Below are 17,120 nucleotides of genomic sequence, written 5' to 3'. Positions count from 1 at the left end.
TCCTGAATGGATTTTTTGGGGGGTTAGGGTGGTCACCGAGGACCAGGTATGGCTGGAGAGCTCAATTTGATCAAATACACTGAATTCTAAAGTGGTGAAGGGAGACATATCCAGCCTTTATGGAACGCCCCGCACGTCAAAACACTCAATCTAGCAGACACAGAACATTTATTGCTCTGAGACTTGCAGCCACACTTGGCCTCATTCACAGGCATTTAAATTTATCATGAAAACAACAAGGTCCAATTGTATTATATTTATAGAGTAGACTATTAATACTATGACAGGAAAGAACAGGCTATAAAAGTCAGGATATATCAGAACAGAGGAAAGATCCCAAGTGCAGAACAGATCATCCAAAAATACTGCAGGTTAATATTCTCTATGCTCTCGAGAAAGTTAAAATTACTTTCTTAAAGGCTATGAATAGAGATTACAATTATAAAGCAGCACTTTGTAGGTGTCATTATTTATAACAAGAGTGGGAAAGTGGAAGGAAGGGGAAAGAGAGAGACACCATATTCTGAATGGTTCATCCTAAACCCTCCACAGAATTTCTACTCACATCTTGGTCATAGCGCTTCCTGATTTCCGGGTGAGTCTGCTCTATTAAACAATCTACAAAACATGTCTGAAAGGGAAGAGAAGGTTAAGATCTGTCAAGCACAAAGGAAAATCTACTCTACCCCTCCCCCAGTGCCCAATACACCACATAACTTAGGGATAAGGAGAGGAAGAGGAGAGCAAGGAGGATTATGGGACAGCAAGGGATTAACACTGAAGCCACAGGATTATTTTCAAATGAAAGATGAAATCTTTCTTGGACAAAGCATTCCCCCAGGAAATGAAAACTTATAAAATCAGAGTAAGGCTCAATTTCCCCTCTTCTGTCCAGATGTAGACACAAGGCTGTAAGTGGCTTAGAAACAGGCTCCACCCACCTGCTGCTCAGGAAAAGCTAGAATTTCACAAAATGGATTCACACTACGCATGGAGGCCCCCCAGAATCAGGAGGTCCAATGTTATGGCTTCAAACCCCAACCTGTGACTCTGAGGGCTGAAAAAAAGAGCAGGAACTAAGAGAAATCCTGTTCCAAGTAGCTGAAAGTTCTCTCACCTTGCCATGGTGGAGATGGCCACAGAGGGTCACATTTCTGATGAGCTCCGAGTTATCCATCAAATCTGCCAAGAAGCTGAAAGGAGAAAGGGAAAGAGAAAAGGGACTTTGGCAAAAGCTTCCAAGTGGGGAGTGGCACAGAGCTGTTTCAGGTATTTTGTCAGGAACAACTCTCAGACCAACTGGAGAGCACTCAGAGGCACACGTGAATTTCTACATCTACGTGGTTCTGGTTCTGGCTCTGGGAACAGAAGAGACTTACCCGCGAGGTGAACCAACCTATGAAATGGGGATTTCACCAGTAAAATCATGAGATTTCAAAAGCAAGCAAGAAAAGCAAACCCAAATACCAGTACGAATACACACGGGCACGCACACAAGGACTGCCCCATTCAAAATCTCCAGGTTAGACACTACAGATTTATTCCATTAATGCTAAGGGGACTCAAAATCACTGAGAGAGCTTCTCTTTCGAAATTGTCCTCAGAGCTAGTTAACAAAACTTTTGAGAAACCCCCATATCGTTAATGAGTTCCATCTTGATCAAAACCAGCACTATCTGTCTTGTTTATCACCCACATTACTCATGGCAGGTAGCCTTCAGAGGACTTTGGCTCTTTGAAATCTCTAGCCCGCTTTCAAAGACTGGAAATTTGGGGGAACCTAGGTGGCTCAGTCGGTTCAGTGTCTGACTCCTGGTTTTGGTTCAGGTTATGAGCCCAGAGTCATGAAACCAAGCCCTGTGTTGGGCTCCACATTGAGCGTGGAACCTGCTTAAGATTCACTCTCTCTCTTTCTCTCTCTTTCCCTCTCTGCCCCCTCCCCAGCTCACACTCTCTAAAATAATAAAATAAAATAAAATAAAATTAAATTAAATTAAAAAAAATAAAATTAAAAAAAATAAAATTAAAAAGTTTAAGAAACAAAGATTGGAAAATTTAAAAAATCACCAGTGAGAACACAAGAGAACATGAAGCAAGTTTGGAAGATAATTGAAAAGTTGCTTCCAAAACGGCTGAATGAGGGCAGGTGAGCTGACCATTCCAGACGGGACCCTACTCTTTCAGATGTACTAGATGTCAACATTTTTTTTTTTTAAGTTTCATTATCTAATAATGAGTCACAAGCACTTCAACATAATGGGGACCTTACAAATGCAATTCATCAATGAAAATATTTTCAAAAGTCTGCTGTATGAAGAGTCTAAGTACTCTACACATGTATCCACCTACTTGTGCCCTCCTTTCCAAAATATAGAATTGTTATATTCCCCAAACACTTAGCAATCTTATCAAGTCAAAATGCACTCTGGTGGTCTCAACACTGACCATTACAATACCCAGTTCTGTCTCCAAGGGTGGCTTCTAATACCAAACTAAGGGGTTGGAAGAGAAAAGGCTGAAGTCTGAATGAGAGCCAGGAGAAAAGTTAAGATGGACTCTACATAGTCCAGCAACCATGTACGCTCAAGGAAAATTCTGGCAAATTGTAGGGGAGGAGTTTTGCTTTTATAATTCATTGGTTACTTCAACCACAAACCACCTCCTACCTCCACAGAAAAATGAACCCACACTATTTGTGCAGAGAGGCTGAGAAACCTTGTAACTTACTCCATTTCATACACCGTGACAGGTAAAGTCTGCTCCATCAGAGTGAACTTCTTGGTTTTCACCGGCTTAATTATAGGTTCTAGGCAGGAAAACAAAAGTTGTGACGTGCAGGTTGGCATAAAACATAAAAATACAGAGCCCCATTTCAGTAGACTGAGCTTTCAGAATGTATGATATGTGACATCAATTTATGTTATTCTCAAGGATCACTCATACGTTCAGACACGTTCGGGAATGCAGTTTGGCACAAGACAGAGAAGGCTCTCAAACTATGGACTGAGGGGTTTGGACTTCATTTTGTGGGAGGAAGGGAAAGGGACTGGATATAGGCTGAGATCAGCGTCAGTTCAAAATCTATCCTTGCATTTATGAAATCCAACCACTTCCCAGAAGATGAATGAAAATGATTAAAGAAGTGGAAGATCAGCACTGTGTGGACTGGGTAAAGGAGCTGGGATTCTTTGGATGGAAAAACAGCTCACACCAGACAAAGAACTTAAAGTACAGTCATAAGCACCGAAACCAAAATCCAATAAATAAAGAAGCGATTCCTATTTGCTTAGTAACAAGCTACAAGTTGTACTACATATTAAAACAGGGCTAGACAAATCTCAATTCGGAAGCAATACTGAGCATAGTGAAAAAAAACGAATGAGTTCATTCCCTGAACTTTCCACACCGACCGCGGCTACGAACTGAAGCTTTCTTGATCTTACCTCTCACGACCCGGTGCCTGCTGACTTACCGGTGAGAGGCTGGGTGTCTTCCTCTTGCACGATGGTCTCCACCTCAGGACCGTACACCTCCTCAGCTGTGGGGTAGTACTTCTTGTCCTCGTGCAGCACCACCTCCATCCCAGGGTGGTCCTCATCGTGATCTCCTACGTCATCGTCATCGTCGTCATCATCCATCTAAGAGCAAGAGAGGGAAGGAGGTCCTGAGAGGCACACACCTTTCCTTCTCAGTGACCATCTACGTCATGTGACTCAAGAGCGATGACTTCACAGGCTTGACAGCTTCTTATTTTGAGTTCAGCGCCAGGGAGTCAGTGGGGCAGGCTCTACTCTTGCGTGATCCTTTACAAAGACAAGTCTGTACAGATGGGTCTCCTGCTTCAAGCTAGCCCCTTCCTACATGTGGATCACAAGTGGACGGAGACTGGAGAAAACAAATCGCTTATCATAACACATCCTTTTAAGGGGAAAAATCACTTCCTTCAAGGGCAGAAGTCAGAAATAAGAGGTAGAAGCTGGGAACAAGTTCATACCTTTAGATTTTTTACTTAGGTTCAGAGCTGTTTTTGAAAAATACCTTTGTGACAGATAATAACAGGTGTTGGTGAGGATGTGGAGAAACTGGAACCCTCAGACACTGCTGGTGGGAATGTAAAATGGTGCAGCCACTTTGGAAAAGTTTGGTAGTTCCTCAAAATGCTAACCACAGAGTTACCCTACGACCCAGTAATTCTGTTAATAGATGTATACCCAAGACAACTGAAGATCTAAGTTACACAAAAAGTTATACACACACGTTCATAGTAGCATTACTCACAATGGTCAAAAAGTGGAAACAACCCAAATGTCAATCAACTGATGACTGGATAAATAAAATGTGGTAGATTTATACAATGGAATATCATTTGACAAAAAAAAAAAGAAATATTTACACCTGCTACCACATGGACAAACCTTGAAAATATTATGCTAAGTGACAGAAGCCAGACACAAAAGGCCACACATATTGTAGGATTCCACTTATATGTAATGCCCAGAATAGGCAAATCTATAGAGACAGAAGGTAGATTAGTGGTTGCCTAGGGCTGGGAGAATTGCAGGGCAATGGTTAAGGGGTATGGGGCTTCTTTCTGGGATGATGAAAGTATTTTACAACTGTTTGTGACAAATAAAAAGTAAATAAATAAATAATATTTAAAACGGGGTGCCTGCGGGTGCTTGGGTGGCTCAGTCAGTTAAACGTCTGACTTTAGCTCAGGTCATGATCCCAAAGTTCATGGTTTAAGCCCCACATCAGGCTCTGTGCTGACAGCTCAGCTTGGAACTGCTTTGGATTCTGTGTCTCCCTCTCTTTCTGCCCCTCCCCTGTTCATGCTCTGTCTCTCAAAAATGAATAAATGTTAAAAAATAAAAAATAAAATAAAATAAAATGGAGTGCCTGGGTGGATCAGTTGGTTGCACATCCAACTCTTGATTTTGGCCTAGGTCATGATCCTAGGACTGTGGGATTGAGCACCGTGTTGGGGGCTCTGTGCCAAGTGTGGAGCCTCATTAGGATTCTCTCTCTCTCTCTCTCTCTCTCTCTCTTTCTCTCTCTCTCTCTCTCCCCTCTTCCCCCTCCTACCCCACCCCTTGCCTCTCCCCCTCTCCCCAACTTTTGTATGTGCTCTCTCTAAAATAAAACTTAAGAAATAAATAAATTAATTAATTAATTAAAATAGTTGTTTGTGATGATGGTTGCCAGTGAGAAGGAAAACTAGGGGGTTCCGGGGAAGCCAACAGAAGAGGGGATTTTAAGGAGGGAGTGATCAGCCGGGTCAGATGCTGCAGATAGGCCAAGTAAGATGAGGACTGGGTCTGGGGCAGAGGTCACCAGTGACTTTGACAAGAGCGGGCTCTGTGGAATGGGAGAAGCAGAGGATAGAGATGGGTTTGACATAAAAAGGGAGGAGAGGATTTGGAGACAGCAAGTATCACTAACTGTTTTGAGATATGCTGCAATGGGAAGCAGGGTAACAGGAAGGGGGATATTGGATCAGTTAAGAGGATTTTAAGGTGAAATATCAGCATGTCTATATGCTGATGGGAATGATCTAGCGGAGGAAAAACTGGCACAGGAGGGGGAGAACTCACAGGTAGGTGAGAAGGGATGGGACCTAGTTTCTAGTAGATAGGAACGCAAACAAATCATCCATAAGAACAGGAGGGAAGGCATATGGCACAGAGGTAGGGAGGTGGGTGGATATACTGGTGGGAGCCTGTTTTCCTTCACACAAATTCCAGCACGTCAACTTCTTTCTTAAAAAGAACAAGAAACCCTCCAGTGGTATGCCGACTGGCTACCTCTATCACCTTTACGCTCTACTTCTATTAACGTGACCTGACATTATATTAGCTCTCTGGGTAGTTGTACATATTCTCCTGGTGGTGGCCCCACAATGGCTATTAAGCCAGTTCCCTCCGGCCCCATACTGCTGACTGCATTTTGAATCTAACTGTAGGATTTTATGTAATAATTTCCAACTACCTGTAATTAATTCTAGCTGGGTGTCCTGTTGGTAGCTCAAACTTGACAAATCTAAAATAAAACCACACACGTGCCTTTTTCTCATTTCTATTTAATAACCAGTGTTCTGCTAGTCATCTCACTGCTCCCATTTTCTCCCCCCCCCCGCACCTCCACACCTGTGCACCCTTCCACCGTGATGAGCTCCTGGCCTCCTGACCCTCCCTTCACTAAAGGAAGGGTCCCAGCATCGTGCTTTGATCATGTCACCCCCTTTCTTTTTTTTTAATTTTTTTAACTTTATTTTTATTTTTTGTCACCCCTTTCTCCCAGTTCTCCATTCAAGGCCTTCCAGAGTCTGGTCCCTCCTCCTCTGTGCTTCATCCCTGCAGCCGTCCTCCAAGGACTGCGCGGTGGCAACTGGGAGGAGAAATCATTTCCTCCTAACATGCAACCTCTGGGCTCCTGCTCGTTGCACTCCTTTCTAGAATGTTCTTCCTTCTTTCCTCCCTCCATTATCGAAATTGTATGCACCTCTTTACTGTTACATCAAAACAAAAACGTTTTTAAAGTCTGTGCATCCCGTGTGGACAGGGAGGCTACAAGAACTCTCGTTCTGCTGGAAGCAGTATTGACTAGTGCAGGCAAGGTGAGGAACAATCTGACTGCACTTCGTGAAAACCCCTGAACTAAACTAAACCCCTGAAATAAACACATTAAATATGTACCTGATCCTGGGATCTGCAACTCTGCGTTTGGGAATATAACCCAAAGGCATTTTCACATGGTACAGAAAGGGACATATCTGAGAATATCCGCTGCAGCTTTATTTTTGGGGAGGAAGAAAGCAATGCCCACCAGGGATTACTGAGCAGCAATCAGACCAGACGGACACACAGCACCAGAGGATGGATCCAAAAGCACATCACTCACCGCAGTGCCTGGTGGAAGAAGTGAGAAGCAGGAAGACACAGAAACCTGATGCCACTGCGGTACTTACGTTAACAATGCAACCACTCACATTTTATACATCATACAGAGACACACGTGCACGTGCTATAATGATTACTGTGGTAACAGGCACAATAAAGAGATAAAAAGGAATTAATAAGTAAACTAAACAAGAGCAGGACCCTGCACGAGCAACAGTATCAAGGAGCATGAACCAGAGTAGGAGGAACTCAACACTAGGGACTGAGGGGAGAATGTTCACACATAGCCTAAGTGATCCCATTTTTTCTTTAAAGTATTTCTTTGTTAACAGCATTAGTGAAATATAATTGACATTCCCCAAAATTCACCCATTTTAAGTGCACAATTCAGTGGTTTTTTAATATATTCAGAGCTGTGCAACCACCACCACAAACGACGTTACGTTTTTGTTACCCCAAAAAGAAATCCTGTACGCTCCGGCCATCACTCCCCAATTCCATGGCCCGAATTGAAGGCAACTACTAATCACTCCACTTTCTATCCCTACAGATGCCTCCCCAGTCTTTGGCTCCACTATGAACATCACTTCCTCAGATAGCTTTCTTGGTCATCCCAGCCAGAAATAATCCCTCCTTATAAACTATTACTACAGTACTAAGATAAAATTATTTAAATGGCACTTGTCCCTCCCTGCTTCATGCTATACATATTTTCATACTTCATCTCTCCTGGTGGGCAGTAGGTTCCTGGAGGGCAGAGACAGTGCCTTGGCTCTCTCTGTATCATGATCCCTTGCAAACAGTAAGTGATTATAGATAACGAATGAATTCCTTTATTTAGCTCAGTATTCAAGTTTGTTGAGATCACTCTGAATTAAAAGTCTGCTATTGGGGCGCCTGGATGGCGCAGTCGGTTAAGCGTCCGACTTCAGCCAGGTCACGATCTCGCAGTCCGTGAGTTCGAGCCCCGCGTCAGGCTCTGGGCTGATGGCTCGGAGCCTGGAGCCTGTTTCCGATTCTGTGTCTCCTTCTCTCTCTGCCCCTCCCCCGTTCATGCTCTGTCTCTCTCTGTCCCAAAAATAAAAATAAAAAACGTTGAAAAAAAAAAAAAAAAAAATTTAAAAAAAAAAAAAAAAAAAAAAAAAAAAGTCTGCTATCCAGTGTGTTAGCTTATGTCATGTGTGAATTCTCTATCTTCAACTAGGTCATTGATAAAATGGTTGAAAGGATGAGACCAACCATGGATGCCTGGGGCACGTCACCTCTGGTGGTGATCCATTAATCGATACTCTTTGGGTCCCACTGTTCTATCAGCTGTGACCTCTCCTAACTGTATTATAACCCAGCCCATATTCCCTCCATGAGGCCATCATGAATTATAATGATTACCTTAGGAAAAGTGAAATAGAATAAGGACCAAAAAGACTTTCTATCTATTTGATCTGAATGAGAATGTATTCACCAATTGCTTGTAAGATGAAAAATAACTCTTTAAAATATTCTTAAAAATTGTTTTTAATGTTTATTTTTGAGAGACAGAGAGTGAGAGGGGGAGGGGCAGAGAGAGGGAGACAGAATCCAAAGCAGGCTCCAGGCTCTGAGCTGTCAGCACAGAGCCCGATGCAGGACTCAAACTCATGGACTGTGAGATCATGACCTAAGCCAAAGTCAGACACCCAACCAACTGAGCTACCCAGGCACCCTTCTCTTTAAGATATTTTTAAAAAGAAAAACTTGGATCGAGCACATGGGTGACTCAGTCGGTTGAGCATCCGGCTCTTGATTTTGGCTCAGGTCATGGTTCCAGTCTTGTGGGATCGAGCCCCTTGTCGGGCGTGGAGCCTGCTCGGGATTCTCTCTCTCTTCCATTCCTCCCTCCCACAATAAATAAACATTAAAAAAAAAAAAAAAAAAAAAAGGAAAAAACTGGCTTATAAAAAAAATTAAAAACTGGGGCACCTAGGTGGCTCAGTCACTTAATCATCTGACTTCAGCTCAGGTCATGATCTCGCAGTCTGTGGGTTCGAGCCCCATGTTGGGGTCTGTGCTGTCTCTCTCTCAGAATAAATATATAAACATAAAATAATTATTAAAAAAAAAAGGTGCAATGTGACAGATGTACACAGGATATTATGGGAGCACAGACGATCCAGTACTATTTTTTCTTTTTTAAGAGAAAGATGAAAATTGCAATAAATTTGTTTTACCTCATCAAGATCTTTGGTCTCTCTGCCCAGTTCATCATCATCTTCATCAGAATCAAGCTCTGGTCCAATATAATTTCCAAACTCGTCATATAAGTCGGTATCCATGATGCTAAAATTCAAGGAAAAGAGGAGTTAGATTCTGGCAAGGTAGCCAAGGTCTCCACAACACAGCCCCGTATTTCTTTTTTTAATTTTTTTTTTTTCAACGTTTTTTATTTATTTTTGGGACAGAGAGAGACAGAGCATGAACGGGGGAGGGGCAGAGAGAGAGGGAGACACAGAATCGGAAACAGGCTCCAGGCTCCGAGCTGTCAGCACAGAGCCCGACGCGGGGCTCGAACTCACGGACCGCGAGATCGTGACCTGGCTGAAGTCGGCCGCTTAACCGACTGCGCCACCCAGGCGCCCCGCAGCCCCGTATTTCTAACCTTACAGTTGACCGTATCCCTCCACACTTCTCCTCTCCAGTTACAGCCACCCACTGACTGCTCCTCCCCAAGCCCTGTACTTTCCCCTCCTCGCTGTTCTACTTGTTGTCCCTGTTTCCCTTCTCTTCTCCTATTCTTGTAATACTAAAAAGATTTTTAACTTTAAAATAATTTAATACCAGAGAGTTGCAAAGTAGCACAAATAATTTTTTTTCCTAAATTACTTGAGAATAAGTTGCTGACAGTGCCTCATCACCCCCTAATACTTGAGAGTAGGAGTTTAGCAAACTATGCCCTGTGGCCAATCTCGACTACTGCTGGTTTTCATACAGCCCCCAAGCTAAAAATGCCTTTTATTTTTAAAGTTGAAAAAAAAAAATCAAAAGAATATTTCATGATATGTGCAAATTAATTGCATAAAATTCAAATTTCAGTGTCTATAAAAACAGCTTTATTGGAACACAGCCGTGCTCATTCATTTATAATGTCTGTGATTGCTTTTACACTGTTAACAGCAAAGTTGAGTAGCTGCAACTGAGACCATATGGCTCAACCAGCCTAAAATGTTTACTATCTGACCCTTGGTAGAAAAAGTTTTCCAACCTCTGCTTCAGTGTGTGTGATTCCTACAAACAAGGACATTTTCCTACATAACCAAAACACAACGATCAAAATCAGAAAATGAATAGTGACACATTACTACCACCTAATCCACAGACCTCTATTCAACATTCACAAATTGATTTTTTTTTAAGTTTGTTTGTTTATTTATTTATTTAGAGCAAGCATGAGCAGGGGAGGGGCAGAAAGAGGGGGAGAGAGAGAATCCCAAGCAGGCTCTGCATTGTCAGTGTGGAGTCGACGCAGGGCTCAAACCCACAAACCATGAGATCATGACCTGAGCCCAAACCAAGAGGAGGATGCTTAACTGACTGAGCCACCCAGACACCCCCACAAACTGTTCTAATAATATGCTGCACAGCAAAAAAAGCCAACCTAGGATCCCATGTTTGCATTCAACAACAGCTCCCCAGTCTCCCCTTGACTTTTATGACACTACACTTTTGAAGGCTACAGGCTACTGATTTTTCTAAAATGTCCCTTAATTTGGGCTTGCCTGATATTTCCCTATGATTAGATTCAGGTTTTGTTTTTTTGGCAGAATATCTCAGAAGTAATGCAGTGTTCCTTTCAGTGCATCTCTTATCAGGTGGTTCATGATTTTAATTTGTCTCATTAGTGGTGATGTTAATTTAATCACTCAATTATGGTGATATTTCCCAGACTTTTCCAATGTCAAGTTACTAGTTTTATCATCGTAATTAATAAGTATTTTCTGGGTTTTCTCTACTTCAATTATGGAAATTCTATTTAAAGTAATAACTCAAATGCCACCTCCTTCCAGCTTTTCTAGATCCTCAATTTCTCACTCCCCTACATTGCTATAGCCTTTTGTACCTTAATCAGCATTTAATTCCGCCATGAATGACAGTTTACTACTAATTAACCTCTCCAACAACCCTACAGTTTATAATTAATAACAGACCAGAGGTGGGGTAAGGGTTAAAAGAGTTCAAAGACCTAGATTTGAATCCTAACTTTGTCACTTAATAAAACGATGTACTTCAAGTAAGTTACTGCACTCCTCCAAATCTATTTCCTCAACTGGAAAATGGAGTGAGTAATCTCCACTGCATAAAAAGGTATGAGACTTAGGGGCACCTGGGTGGCTCAGTTGGTAGAGCATCCTCTTGATTGTCCATCAATCAAGAGTTGAGTGTCCAATTCTTGATTTTGGCTCAGGTCATGATCCCAGGGTTGTGGGATCAAGCCCTGTGTTTGGCTTCATGCTGAGCGTGGAGCCTCTTTGGGACTCATTCTCTCTCTCTCCCTCTCTCTCTCTCTCCCCCGCCCCCACCCCAGACTCAATAAATGTTAACAAGCATTATATTTTAGCCATTCTTTTTTTTTTTTAATGTTTATTTTTGAGAGAGAGAGAGAGCGAGAGAGAGAGAGAGAGCGAGCACAGGCACAAGCGTGTGATCAGGGAAGGGGCAGAGAGAGAGAGGGAGACAGAGAATCTGAAGCAGGCTCCAGGTTCTGAGCTGTCAGCACAGAGCCCCCTGCAGGGCTCGAAACCACAAACCACAGATCATGACCTGAGCTGAAGTGGGATGTTTAACCCACAACCATGCAGGCACCCCTGGCCATTCTTGAATACAGGGACCTGTATTCCTTGTCCCTAGCTGCCAATGCCTAAGATAGTACCTTGCCTAAGTAGAAGTGGATAAATGTTTCAAATATTTAATTCTGAGATAGTGATATTTATCTCAAGTAAAGGACTAGCTCTAAAACTTGTAACTAAGTGTTAGTAACTTTCATGTGCATAGAGATTCTTTTTACTTCCAAAGAGCTATCACATTTGTGCTCATTTCATTCTCCCAAGATCCATGAAATCGCACACATTTTTAGAAAAGGCTGCTAATGGAACAAACCAAGCTGATGTCTACTCCAGAGTCATTGCACTTATTCTCTTCTCAAATGCTCTTCCCTTGGATATTATACCGTGTTCCTTCATTTTACTCAGGTCCCTTCCAAAATGTCACTCTCTGACAATGTCACTCTAAAATAAAAATAGTCCTCCCTGGGGCGCCTGGGTGGCTCAGTAGGTTAAGTGTCCGCTCCTGATTTTCGGTTCAGGTCAGGATCTCACGATTTATGAGATCAAACCTCTCATCCGGCTCTGTGCTGGCAGCGTGGAGCCTGCTTGGGCTCTCTCTCCCTCTCTCTGCCCCTCCCCCACTCTTTCTCTCAAAATAAACATTACAACAAATATAGTCCCCCTACACACATTCTCCAACCCCCGACTTTCACTGTTTTATTACTATTAGCACTAGTCCCTCCTTCACATGTATCTGTTCACGTCATTTTCACTATCATCTCCTCAACTACGATTTAAGCAAAGTCGTTTGTTTGTTTGTTTGTTTTTTCACTTAGAACTGTGTTGGCACAAAACAAGACCTCGGTAAGTATCTGTTGAATGAATGAATGCCTCCTACAAGGTACAGAGAAGATAGCTGACTTGCCCACAGTTGCACAAAACTAGTGGCCAAACCTCACTGCAGCTTCCCGCTACAGAATAAGGACGGAGGGAGCTTGGTAGAGCAGGAGGGAAGAAGGCAGAAATGGAAGAGGGATGAGATGGGACTGGACAGTAAGACAACGACCTCTGCCCAGGAAAGGAATTTTATGCACGGTCGACATTGAGGGAAGCCCGGAATCGAGGTGCGGGCTGGGGGGGGGGGGGGGGGCGTCTCTTTCCCTTTCTTGCTCCACGCTTGTTTACCCATCTGTAAAGCGAAAGGGGCAGAAAGCTTACAACGTCCCTTCCAGATCTCACATTGTTTAATTTCTCATCCCAGCCGGAGCAACTTGCCCCTGACGCTGACCCCGCGCCAGCTCACCTGCCGCTCTCCCAGCCAAATGCTCCTAGTCCGCTGCCGGAGACCGCGCTTCCGCCCCACGCCGCCGCACCGCTGCGTCCGCCGTTCGGAAGGACCCCGCAGACGCGTTTCTGCTCCGGGGACAGTCCTTTGCCTGAGGGCCGGCTGGGAGGAATGCCAGCCGCGGACCCAGGAACCGAGGAGCTGGCGTCGTGGGTCCCCAAACCAAGATGTGGGCTGCTTCAAAGAGACTGAGGCCTGAGGAGGCAGGAATCTGATCAGGCGCCTTGAAGACACCCTGAAAGGGTGGGGGGTGGGGGTGGGGGCCTTCGGGACGATCACGTGGCCAGGCTGTAGGCGCAGTTGCTGAGCAACTACAGCTGCTGGGCGTGGTCCACGTTGAGCTGTGCTGTTCGAGTGTATCTGGGGATTCCCAAAGAAAGCGAGGAAACCAAGGCCTGAGCTCCTGGGGTGGTGGGCAGGGGCGGGGGAGCGGAAGAGTTAGTTTGTTCTCTTTCAATGATTGGGGAGGGCTCAGAACTGGACAGGCGCCAGGACACCTGAGTTCAGTTCCTCGCCTGCCCAGACCCCTTCTAGGTGTTCAGCTTACCCACGCTGGGGTGGAGCGGAAGGGCTAAGGGGTTGGTCCAGACCTCCTGCTTCCCTGCCCTAGGGCTGTTGGTGATGGCTTCGCCACAAAGTCTGGCACAAAGCGGCAAAAGTTTGAGGTTCAGAGAGGTCTCAGCAAGTAAATGCCAGAGCCCGGACTAGAACCCATGTAGATGATTTTTCTGTAGAACGGATCAATCAGCCTCACATATAAGCAGAGGTTGCAGAAGTACAGTGGCAGAACTGAAGAGGTTGCTCAAGTATCTAGGGACCTGTGCTCCAGCCCTGTTCTGGACGGAGGGATTTGGGAACTGGGATCATAGAGCCCCTTCCTCTGCCACTTCTGCTTCATTTCCTGCTCAGTCATTGCATCTGGTTTGGGTGGAAAGTATCATTCCCCATTAAAAACATTTAATGATGGGTGAAATTTTATCCCTGGGCTCAAGAGTATAGTTAACGGTAGTTCTGCTTCTGTGGGAGGTCCTCTGTCATGGCACCTCACTATAGAGTGAGCCCATATGGAATGGTGAAGGGACTGAATCCTGAGACCCAAATGTCTCTTCAGTAGAAGCACCAAAATTAAAATATTTTTAGAGGCAGAGAACAAAATTAAGACAAGGCTCCAGGGGCGCCTGGGTGGCTCAGTGGGTTAAGCGTCCAACTTAGGCTCAGGTCATGATCCCATTGTTTGTGAGTTCAAGCCCCACGTCCGGGTATGTGCTGACAGCTTGGAGCCTGGAGTCTGCTTCAGATTCTATATCTCCCTTTCTCTCTGCCCCTCCCCCCCCACACACTCTGTCTCTCTCTTCCTCTCAAAAATAAACAAACATTAAGAAAAAAATTTCTAAAGACAGGGCTCTAAACTGAAAGTCAGTACTCTGTACTTTCCGTGACAAGTCTTAAGCAAGTTCTCACTGCAACTCCGCTCCCCCTGTAGAGAATTAGATTTTTTTGAGAGAGAGAGCATGCGTGAGGGGGAGGGAGGGAGAGAGAGAGAGAGAGAGAGAGAGAGAGAGAGAGAATTCCAAGCAGGCTCCACGTTCAGCAAAGAGCCCAACTCGGGGATCAAACGCACGACTGCAGGATCATGACTTGAGCCGAAATCAAGAGTCAGACACTCAACTGACTGAGCCACTCAGGGGCCCTGGATGTTTTTGTAACGCCAGATAAGTGGAAAGATATCCAGAGTACTTTGGGATTTTGTAGGCTGGCAAAGAATGCAGACACATCCTCCTCCCTGATATTGACCCTCCATGATGTCCATTTCCTCTGCCTTCCTAGAAACAGATCATGGAAAGGAACAACATCATTGATTTCAAGGCTTTGGAGAAAGAGCTGCAGGCTGCACTCGCTGCTGATGAGAAATACAAACGGGAGAATGCTGCCAAGTTCCGGGCAGTGGAACAGAAGGTGGCTTCCTATGAGGAGTTCAGGTTCGCTTAATGCTGTTTTTCTCAGGGGCGCCTGGGTGGCGCAGTCGGTTAAGCGTCCGACTTCAGCCAGGTCACGATCTCGCGGTCCGTGAGTTCGAGCCCCGCGTCAGGCTCTGGGCTGATGGCTCGGAGCCTGGAGCCTGTTTCCGATTCTGTGTCTCCCTCTCTCTCTGCCCCTCCCCCGTTCATGCTCTGTCTCTCTCTGTCCCAAAAATAAAATGTTGAAAAAAAAAAAATTTAAAAAAAAATGCTGTTTTTCTCAGGTCCTGTTACTATGTGGACAAGTGTGGATAAGAGCATGTGTTTTGAAGTCAGACAATTCTGGGCTCAGTCCTGACCCTACCTTCTGCTATGTATCTGATCTTGTGCAAGTTATTTAACCTCTCTGAGCTTCCATCCCTCATCTGTAAGAGAGAGTAACTATTGTTATGATTAAATAAATAATTACATGTAAGATTTTGAGCACAGTGCCTGGCACATGGGAGGTGCTCAAAAGCTGTCAGCTATTGTTGCTGCTATTATTATTGTCATATTGGCTTGTTGATAGGTTTAGTCTCTATTATGCAAAGTCTAGCCACTTCACATCCACAGATAGCATTAAGTCCGTCCTCCAGTCTCTGGCTTTTGCCCACAGGGGTATTGTCCTTGCATCACATCTGAAGCCACTGGAGCGGAAAGACAAGATAGGAGGAAAGAGGACTGTGCCCTGGAACTGTCACACTACTCAGAGAGGGACCTCCCAGGAGGAGGCCACTGAAATCTCCCAGGTGGGTGAGGCCCAGCCTCTTCAGCCCAGTAGGATTCTCTGCCCAAACCTCTAATCCTGTCTCCTTACCACCCATACTTCTTCCTTATTTCTCATGTTAAACCAACAGAGGCAGGTTTCTGCCTCCAATCCCAGAAAGAAAAGCAACCAGCAGATGGTGAGGGTGAGTCAAACTGGGTGGAACAAGTCGGAAAGGTGGGCCGGGCAGGCCTCCTCCACGACTAGTCCTTTGACTTGCGCTCCCAGATGAGACTGGAGTTGTTCTGCTCCCAGGTTATACGGTAGCTAGTATAATGATCCTGTGGCACTGCTGGGAGACAGGCCCAGCCTGTCAGATTCTTAACAGTCACCTTGAATTCCTTTCTCTCTTTCTGAGGTTTCCATCATCCCTCTGCCCTGCTCAGAGTAAAGCCTGACTTACTCTCATAGAGCAGGGCTATGTCCGCATTCATCAGTGGGAACATCCCGGTACAAATGAGATTCTCAAATCATGGCCGGGTTCCTTGGGAGCCTCCCTCCCTGTCCCATTCCCAGTTCCCTCATCTGAAAACCAAGCCTACAGGGACCACAGCCTACCCAGTGCTCAGAGAGCAACACTAGAGCTAAGATGAAAATCCACAGTCTCCCCTCACTGTCACTGTCTCAGTGTCGCAGAGCAGCTGGGCGAACTCTGGACTTCCTTTCCTTCCTTGTGATCCAGGAGAAAACACTTCTCCAGCCCAAGACCTCCGCAGAGTTCTACCGTGCTTGGCGGCGACACCTGCGGAGTGGGCCAGAGCGCTACCAGGCCCTGCTGCAGCTCGGAGGTCCAAAGCTGGGTCACCTCTTCCGGATGGACGTGGGGTTCGGACTTCTAGGGGAGCTGCTGGTGGCACTGGCCGAACACGTGAGGCCAACCGACCGGTTGGTGGTGCTAGGGATCCTGCGCAGCCTGGCCAGCACCGGGCGCTTCACCCTGAACCTGAGCCTGCTGAGCCAGGTGGAGAGAGAGGCCTGCAGAGGCCTGTTTCAGAAGCTGCGGGCCATGAGTACTCTCAGGCCCACAGAGGAGGAGGAGGGGCTCGGCCAGGAGGAGGAGCGGGGTCTGGAGGAGCTGCCTGGTGAGATCCAGGAGGAGGAAAGGCTCTTGCAAGAGTTGCTGGGGGTGTACCAGGTGGATTGACCCGACCGGTTGCCTCCAGAGCCCCCCAGTGGTCACTGGAGGCTTTTTCTGCTTGTTGTCCTGGGGGCTCTGCAGGACTGTAATGAGAAGCCCACACCTGATTTCCTTCTCAGCTTGGAATTTTCAGAGCAAATAAAAGAATCGAATCTTCCTGACTTTTCCAGCCCCTTGGT

General features: G+C 45.3%; 2 protein-coding genes across 7 annotated transcripts in view; one reads left to right on the top strand and one right to left on the bottom strand.

Annotated features, from left to right (window-relative positions):
- The window catches only part of EFTUD2 (elongation factor Tu GTP binding domain containing 2), a 40,032-nt gene extending 26,811 nt beyond the window's left edge, over positions 1-13,221 (bottom strand). The window contains exons 1-6 of the mRNA XM_058702953.1: positions 12,999-13,221; positions 9,107-9,215; positions 3,473-3,638; positions 2,728-2,806; positions 1,118-1,193; positions 566-631 (exon numbers count right to left, since the gene is read on the bottom strand). Of these exons, the coding sequence (XP_058558936.1) occupies positions 566-631; positions 1,118-1,193; positions 2,728-2,806; positions 3,473-3,638; positions 9,107-9,211 (492 nt within the window). The 5' untranslated portion in view covers positions 9,212-9,215; positions 12,999-13,221. The remainder of the gene's footprint in view (positions 1-565; positions 632-1,117; positions 1,194-2,727; positions 2,807-3,472; positions 3,639-9,106; positions 9,216-12,998) is intronic.
- Positions 13,222-13,341: 120 nt separating this feature from the next.
- CCDC103 (coiled-coil domain containing 103) lies at positions 13,342-17,102 on the top strand. Of its 6 annotated transcripts, none has more exons than XM_058703237.1 (4): positions 13,342-13,433; positions 14,868-15,019; positions 15,654-15,786; positions 16,486-17,102. In XM_058703237.1, exons 2-4 carry the CDS (start codon positions 14,877-14,879, stop codon positions 16,945-16,947), a joined length of 738 nt encoding a protein of 245 aa, XP_058559220.1. In that variant the 5' UTR covers positions 13,342-13,433; positions 14,868-14,876; the 3' UTR covers positions 16,948-17,102. The 6 variants fall into 6 exon arrangements, with proteins under 6 accessions (XP_058559220.1, XP_058559217.1, XP_058559219.1 ...); XM_058703234.1 differs by having other exon boundaries at positions 13,347-13,433; positions 14,874-15,019; XM_058703236.1 differs by having other exon boundaries at positions 13,349-13,477.
- The last annotated feature ends 18 nt before the right edge of the window (positions 17,103-17,120 follow it).

The sequence above is a fragment of the Neofelis nebulosa genome, chromosome 16, assembly GCF_028018385.1.
Source record: "Neofelis nebulosa isolate mNeoNeb1 chromosome 16, mNeoNeb1.pri, whole genome shotgun sequence".
Taxonomy (NCBI): domain Eukaryota; kingdom Metazoa; phylum Chordata; class Mammalia; order Carnivora; family Felidae; genus Neofelis; species Neofelis nebulosa.
This window is presented reverse-complemented; position numbering and strand designations above follow the sequence as displayed.

Bases quoted from the DNA above. Each gene is read 5' to 3' on its own strand.
- CCDC103 (XM_058703237.1), top strand. From the start codon at position 14,877: ATGGAAAGGAACAACATCATTGATTTCAAGGCTTTGGAGAAAGAGCTG. The intron at 15,020-15,653 runs GTTCGCTTAATG...TTTTGCCCACAG, and splicing joins GCTTCCTATGAGGAGTTCAG to GGGTATTGTCCTTGCATCAC. The intron at 15,787-16,485 runs GTGGGTGAGGCC...CTTGTGATCCAG, and splicing joins AGGCCACTGAAATCTCCCAG to GAGAAAACACTTCTCCAGCC.